Source organism: Zea mays, chromosome 3, assembly GCF_902167145.1.
Source record: "Zea mays cultivar B73 chromosome 3, Zm-B73-REFERENCE-NAM-5.0, whole genome shotgun sequence".
NCBI lineage: Eukaryota > Viridiplantae > Streptophyta > Magnoliopsida > Poales > Poaceae > Zea > Zea mays.
Window position 1 is genome coordinate 159,226,726 of NC_050098.1, and position 7,332 is coordinate 159,234,057.

General features: G+C 46.6%; 1 protein-coding gene across 2 annotated transcripts; it reads right to left on the reverse strand.

Moving 5' to 3' along the window:
* Window positions 1-201: 201 nt before the first annotated feature.
* On the reverse strand, window positions 202-5,668 carry LOC100282468 (phosphatidylinositol transfer protein CSR1). Of its 2 annotated transcripts, NM_001155377.2 has the most exons (6): window positions 5,225-5,668; window positions 1,522-1,783; window positions 1,344-1,380; window positions 1,055-1,160; window positions 806-919; window positions 203-660 (listed from the first exon to the last, which is right to left on the reverse strand). In NM_001155377.2, exons 1-6 carry the CDS (start codon window positions 5,315-5,317, stop codon window positions 517-519), a joined length of 756 nt encoding a protein of 251 aa, NP_001148849.1. In that variant the 5' UTR covers window positions 5,318-5,668; the 3' UTR covers window positions 203-516. The 2 variants fall into 2 exon arrangements, with proteins under 2 accessions (XP_008672871.2, NP_001148849.1); XM_008674649.4 differs by lacking the exon at window positions 1,344-1,380 and having other exon boundaries at window positions 202-660; window positions 1,470-1,783.
* Between the last annotated feature and the right edge of the window lie 1,664 nt (window positions 5,669-7,332).

Genomic DNA, 7,332 nt, shown 5'->3' on the forward strand with positions numbered 1-7,332 from the left:
TGATTCGTCGGCACCCGTGCAGGTCGTCAAAACGCCGACGGTGGTTCAGAGACACCGCTTCTCCCTATGCAACCTTATTGATTCGATCTGCTAAATACAGAAACCGCTCATAAAATCTCTCTACATGCAACCGCCCGAAGATCAAATTAGACTATCGTTTAGAACACGTCACACGGTAAATAACGCGAAAAACATGAAACGTGAGCGAGAGCGTGCGTGCAGCATTCTCCGTATCCCTTTATTTATCTCATATAAAAAGTAGGGAACACTACCACATATAAGTTGATTTTCTTCTATCTAAATGTATAATATGGGATTAAAGACTGATAATGCCATACCATCTTCACACACCACATTTACTTTCTTATTGAATTGGACCACAAACTAATGACTTAATTCCACGGGTAGGGCCTCTCTTCCTCCCTCTTGTAGGCTGTATTAGCTTAGTCTAGATCGAATCAGCTTTCGGCTTTGGGTCGCTCACGTCACCGGCCGGCCACCATCGCTACGACAGACTCACTCGCAAACGGGCTGAGGCTGCTGGGCGTAGTCCTTGAGGGAGACGAGAGGCATCTTCCCGCCAAGGAACTCCGGGAGCTGGCTCTCGTCGATCTCCCGCCGCAGCGTCTCCCGCAGGCTCTTGTCATCCACGAACACGAACTGTAGATGCAATGGGGACAGGCATTTCAGAGGAGCAGAGAGCAGCTAGCTAGCTTTTTTTTATTATTATTATTGCAGCATGGATGGATGGATGGATTGGATCGATAGCGCGCGCGGCATATGGCAGCTAGCTCATGCTCATCACCTTGTCCCTGGTGTTGGCGTCGATGAAGGGGTAGATCATCGTCTTCCACACCTTGAGGAAGATGTAGGGCACGTTGATCATCAGCGCCTTGCCCAGCCGCTCCGGGTAGTAGTTCTGCACGTACGTACGATGCAGACGAGCGGCCATCAGGATATTATTGAGAAGCAGGGTCGTCGCCGTCATCACAGAGGGCAGCTGCGTGCCGCCGTTGAGTGAGAGCAGAAGCAATTAACGGGGGCACGGACGGACCTGCATGATCTCAATGGCCGCGATGTAGGCCCGGACGTCGCAGTTTGCGTAGCCCCAGCCCTTGAGATCCATGATGGCGAGGAACTTCTCCTGCCCTCTGGGGATCCTGCATGCATGCATGAGGTTCAGTTAAATTAATCGCTCCGTACGCGACGAGTGCTTCCTCTCTCTCTCTTCTTTCTTTCTTTTTATTTTACATGTTGATGATGAACAGCAGTAAATCTCCATTGCTAGGCACAGAAGAAGATAAACCGGCCGGCCGGCCACTGCGTTTAATATTTACGTTTACCTGGCACAGATCTTGTCGAAGAAGTAGACCACAAAACCTGCACAACAAGAACAAGAGAGAGAGAGGGCACACACACACGCACGCGCTCAACGGCCAAGAAATAAGAAAGAAAACCTCCGCACGTACGTACACACGCATTTTGATTGATGAAGAAAGAAGGGCCACGTCGTCGACGTACTCTTGAACTCCGCCATGTCGCGGTTGGCGGAGTAGTGCTTGGCGAGCAAGCCGACGATGATGGGGCGGCCGGTCCTGTCGACGCCGCCCATGTAGATCTTGTCCTGCTCCAGCTCCCCGCGCACCTGCTCCTCCCGCACGGTGCCGCCGCCGGGCGCCGCCTCCGCCCGCCACCTGAGGAACTTGAGCAGCATGGCGGCCGCCTTGTCCACGTTGTGGCCGCGCGCGCGCAGGAACCGACGCAGCGTCAGGTTGTCCACCTCCTGCCAGCAGTGCCAGCGTCCATGGTTTTTTTATATATTAAAAAAGACTTTTACATATATATGCATCTTGAAGCATGCATGGCTAAGGACCTGTTTGTTGCGGCTTATAGATTATATAATCTAGATTAGGCCTGCAAATGAGGTGGGTGTAAATGAGTATTTTAGGTGGGTTTAAGAAATGATTTTGTTTTGGTGGGTTGTGATGGGTTTTAATTATTAACGGGTTGGGTTGAATGAGTTTATTTTATATTGCGGGTCAAAATGGTTGATATTCATAAGTATAGATGGATTTGTATAGGTATGGGTTTTCATGTGTATTCACCAATCAGACTAACACCCTAATCAGTACCATTTTATTTCAGGTTTAGAGAAGTCTTTGATTTCTTTAGTCACACACAACACACTATACTATACCATTTTATTTGAAAAATGTGACCAACTATAAAGTTGCATAACTTTTTTAGATCAACAAATTCTATTTTAATAGTTTCTACATCCGAGGCCGTTTACAAAATTTTAATTTTAAATTTGAAAACTTCACACGAATTTTTCAATGATAAGATGATTTCAAATAAAAAAGATGACAATTACAAAGTTTCATTACATTTCAAGACCTACAACTTTTATTTTGATGGTTTTTCCATCCGAGGTAGTTTGAAAAATTCAAATTTCAAAATTCAAACATAATTTTGCATGACAAGATGATTTCAAATCAAAACATTGTCAACTACAAAGTTTCATAACTCTTCAATACCTACAACTTTCATGTTGGTGGTTTTTTTCTTTCGAGGTTGTTTTCAAAATTCAAATTTTAATTTTTTAAAATTCAGACATAGTTTTCGTTGACAATATGACTTCAAATGAAAAAGTTGTCAACTACAAACTTCTATAACTTTTCAAGATCTACAAAGTTTATTTTGGTTGTTTGATCATTTATTCATCTCACACGATAGTTCTAACAATATACACAAATTATATACATATCTCTCGTAGTTCCATAAACTATGAGAGAGATATAGGTTTTATGAATAAATTTATTTTTAGTTTGTCATATGAAGAAATGTTTAAAATATAAAATGTACATCATGATGAGTTATACAAATTTGTCACTGTGTATGCAACTATGTTTTTGTATGTCACTGAAACTATCTATAAAATTATCACTGTGTATCAGTGTATGCAGTTGGCTTGATGTGAGACAATAAGCTAAACCCACGGGTTTTCCATGGGTTTCCACCCAATTACGGGTTGGTTTGGGATCAATAATGTTATTGGATGGGTTGGGTTTAACTTCCTTCTAGTATTTTTGGTTGGGTGTGGAATGGATATCAAAGTAATTAGATTTGGGTATGGGTGGGAGTGGATTAGATTTCTTGCCATTAGCAGGCCTAATCTAGATATATTATAATCTATATGTAGTTGTTTGGTAGTTTAGATTATACAAATGTAGATTATTCTCACAAAGACAACAATACTCTTGTTTGTTTATTTAAGGTGAGAAAAGAAGGATGACATATATTGTTATTTCTATTTACATAACTATGGGTAGTGGGTCTTTTGCTAAAATAATCTCAAATAAGCTACTCTTGAAGAGATTATGATATTATCATAATGTAGGCTTTAAATTATATAATCTGAACCTATAATCTATTTGTTTGTTTATCTAATAGATTATTTGCGCTGGGTTATATAATCTAGAGAGATTATAATCTGAAACAGACATGGCCTAATTCATCCAGAACAGAACCGTTACCGGTACTGGACGACTGGTGTATAGGTCTAACAGCGACAGGACAACCCACCCCACCCCACCCCACCCATCGACGAGATATATAGATCCAGGAGTACTCTGCAAACTGGTAAAAATTTCGTCTTCTAATATTGTTCCGAGAACTAGAATTGTATCTTGCGCGCGTGCGATTTATATACTACCGACACGAAACGAGCAATTAGTCGAGATCAGGAGCGGATCTACGACCGGGGCTGCTGTCACGGCCCATACAAGCGACAGAGAAAGGTGCAGTACACATATATACACGCATCGGTCTAGTTCAGTTTTGGTTAGTTGGTTCTTTTGCAGAAGAAGGGAAAGGAACAGCGACCCAAGAAAGGTTGCGTCTGCCGCTGCTCTTCCTATGGGCTACGGGCTAATGCAAGAGAATTAACAACAGGCTCGAGCTCCTCACCTGTATAGATGTCCAAATGGGCCACCCGGCACGGACCCGGCCCGAACCCGTTTCGGCCCGATACGAATAGGGCCGGGCCAGGCACGGCCCGTTGATGCTTCGGGCCGGGTCGGGCTGGCCCACGTGCCTAGGGACATGCCCAAACCCGGCACGCACAGGGAAAAATCGTGCCGGGCCGGCCCGTTGGCCCGGTGGGCCTCAACGGACCGGGCCGGGCACTGGCCCGAACCAACAGTAGAACGGTATATAAATACATATATTTAACAGAATTAATCATATATAATAACATATTATTTATATATATTAAGACAACAAAATATTTATGTATGCATTTTATATTTATGCATGCATTTTATATATGTTTGGCCGCGTATTTAGTATTTACATACTATGAGAGAATTAAATGTATTTACATATTTAGTATTTACATAAATATGCGGGCCGCCGTCGGGCCAACCCATTTATCGGGCCGGGCCGGACCAAAGCACGCGGGCCGCCGTATCTGCCCATACCCGGCCCGCTAAACGGGCCGTGCCGGCCCGGTCCCGTAACCGACCGTGCCGGGCCGTGTTTGGACCGGGCTAAATTCGTGCCGTGCCACGGACCAAACGGGCGGCCCGCACTGTTTGGACATCTATACTCACCTGTCTGCTCATAGTTCTTGGGCTGGTTTCGGTTGCCACCGTCAGCTACTGCCGGTGTCAGAGGTTGTGCCAGCGTTTCCATGATCTTTGGTAATTTCAAGTCTTCCATCTCGGTGAGCTCGTGAATTTATTTACGTGGTTGTTGGGACGTCGCAGGCCACGAATGCTGAGACTCCCGACTTCACATTGAACGTCGAGCACTGACGACGACTGAACGAAGACGAGAGGCATGAAAGAAGAAGAAAGTGTCCTGAACATTGACGCTTAGAGATTGTAATGATTAAACGTTTAAATTATATCTTGATTCTTGTGTTATACTAAATATTAATTATATTTTTTATTTGGTTTAAAAAAAAATTATAGTCTTAACTTAGTAGCTCCTCTTGAATTAATTCTGGATCCGCCACTGGTCGAGATGGCGCGTACGTAGGTTTAACTCCTGATGCCAACTCAAAAATCTCCTTTCCGTACGCAAGGACGAACAAGCTAAGCTGATGTGTGCGCAAACGGCAGAGATCGAAGCGGCGGACGGACGTACGCACGGGCGCACGGCGCGAACAAGAAGATGAGGCGAGGCGAGGCGAAGGGAAGCGAGTGGGGCCGGGACTGACCTTGGCGCGGTGGTCCTCCTGGACGAGGGCCCTGAGCTGGGCGACCTTGAGCCACTCCCCTTCCCCGGCCGCCCCGCCGCCAGCGTTCGCCATATCCCCGCCTAGCTTCTCCTGATAATGATCTTCCTGGTCCTGTCCTGCTCCTGCTCCTGCTCGCTCCCAAAGGACCGAGTTCTTCGAAGAAGGAGATATGTGTATGTAGCGGGGGGGATGGGTGAGGCGCCGCTACCTCAGCTGAACTGAAGAGGAAGCACGCGCAGCAGCAGCAGCAGCTTGTGGCTGTGTGGACGACGACGACGGGTACGGGCCACGGGCGAGGTGGAGTGGAAGAATAATGGGTAACTAGCTTGCCAACAGCTACCCAATCAGTCCATCTGTCTGTTCACCTGCGGGATCGGACGAGCAAGGCTGACAGCCTGCCTGACGACATTGTGCACCAATAATGCTCTACCAGTACCAGTAGTCCAGTACTCTCGGTCATAGCTAGCTACTACTACTAGTCCACCGTACGCGCCCGTTTTTTCTTCCTCTTCCTCTTCCTTGCATTGGCCCCTTGTGCCGAGACGACGACGACGTCGTCGTCGTCGTCTTGTTTCCCCGTCGCGTCCCTCCGCAAGCACGGGGCCTGGACTGCGCGGTGCCGTGCATGCCGTGCCACTGCCAGCACCGCACTACGACTGCGCGACGACCACCCGCACCGCACCGCCGCCGCCCCACACTCTCACCTTACTCGCTGAGGCCCGCCCGGGGCGGAAGGAAGGAACGCAGGCCACGTCGCGCCTTCTCCGTTCACGATTTTTCGTCCAACGCGCAACCAACTCGATGCACGGACGGATCAAGCGACGACAACGATGGGTGTTGATGTGCATGTGCATCAATAAATGGCGTGCCGTTGTATCTGCTGCCCGACTTTTTTATCTTTTTCTTTCATAGACTCTATTTATTCATCTTTTATTTTAAACTTCACTCTAAACAATAGTAACTTTCAGCGAGGACAATTTCATGGGCTTCCTTTCATATGCCGTGGACAGTTATACGTATTTCAGAAGCAAAATACAGTTTGATATGGGTAACAACTCCTAACTTCACATCACAAATGCATGGACTCTTGAAATTTTCTAGATACGTTTATAAATATAAAAACAGTGTTTTACACGGTTATATATAGCCGTTCCCGTTCGTTCTTGTGGCACTTAGCCTTAGACATCCTTCTCCTAAACGTTATCATTAAAATATCCTATTTGATCATGGAACTAAAACTGAGCGTTATCTATTACATATAAATGCAAAATTGCCCCTGATAAATGTAGGTGGTCCAGTTCCAGCTCGCTTTTCTAGCCGGACAGTTTCTGTAAAAGTACAAATTTAGTTAACTTGAACCATTCCTTTAGTGACTAAGGAATAAAGTTTAGAAGGCCAATTTATATCATCTCATGTGCTATTTTAAGTACCAAAAGTGACTTTAGAAGGTAAAAAAAACCGAACAAGTCCTTATAATATATAACTAAATTTTAAATAGTTTGACTCGTTCCTCTCGCAAGTGATATTTTGCGGTTCCTTTCCGGAGAGAAGGATGACGGTGGCAGTGACATGACGTGAATACGGCAGCCGCCCGGCGAGCGGATCGAGCATTCTGCTCGCCTCGGCCCATCTCGTTGGACGCCAAACCGAGCCCAAAGGCCCAGTACATGCCAGCACCGGCTGGCCCAACATTTCGACCGACAGGTTTGGGTCCATCCGCGGCCGTGGCCCTTACCGAGATTCGAGACTGAGAACAGTTCTTCTCAACAAGCTGTTAACCATCGGCGCAGGCGGGCAGCGTTATTCGTCTCATTCCGAGTCCGAAACGTCTGCCGGCCCACCGCTCCTTCCACCGCCGGCGCCGCCTCGCTGGCCATCACGTGGCGTGGCTCCCGTCTCCGCGTTTTTGGTTGGTTGGTACTACGTCGGACCCACCACCATCTCTCTGCTCTGCCGGCCGAACGGGATTTTGTCGTCATCTTTAATTCCTAAGTCCCCCCGATGACGCGGGTTGACCAACCGCTTCGTTCTCTACTAGTCGTACAAGTTTGGTGCGGTATATTATTATGCAGGTAGGTATATTCCGT

Excerpts from the sequence above, each read along its gene's own strand:
- LOC100282468 (XM_008674649.4), bottom strand. The coding sequence starts at position 5,317 with ATGGCGAACGCTGGCGGCGGGGCGGCCGGGGAAGGGGAGTGGCTCAAG. Across the intron at positions 920-1,054 it reads CGGCCATTGAGATCATGCAG|AACTACTACCCGGAGCGGCT; the intron begins GTCCGTCCGTGC and ends ACGTACGTGCAG. Across the intron at positions 661-805 it reads ACGCCAACACCAGGGACAAG|TTCGTGTTCGTGGATGACAA; the intron begins GTGATGAGCATG and ends TTGCATCTACAG.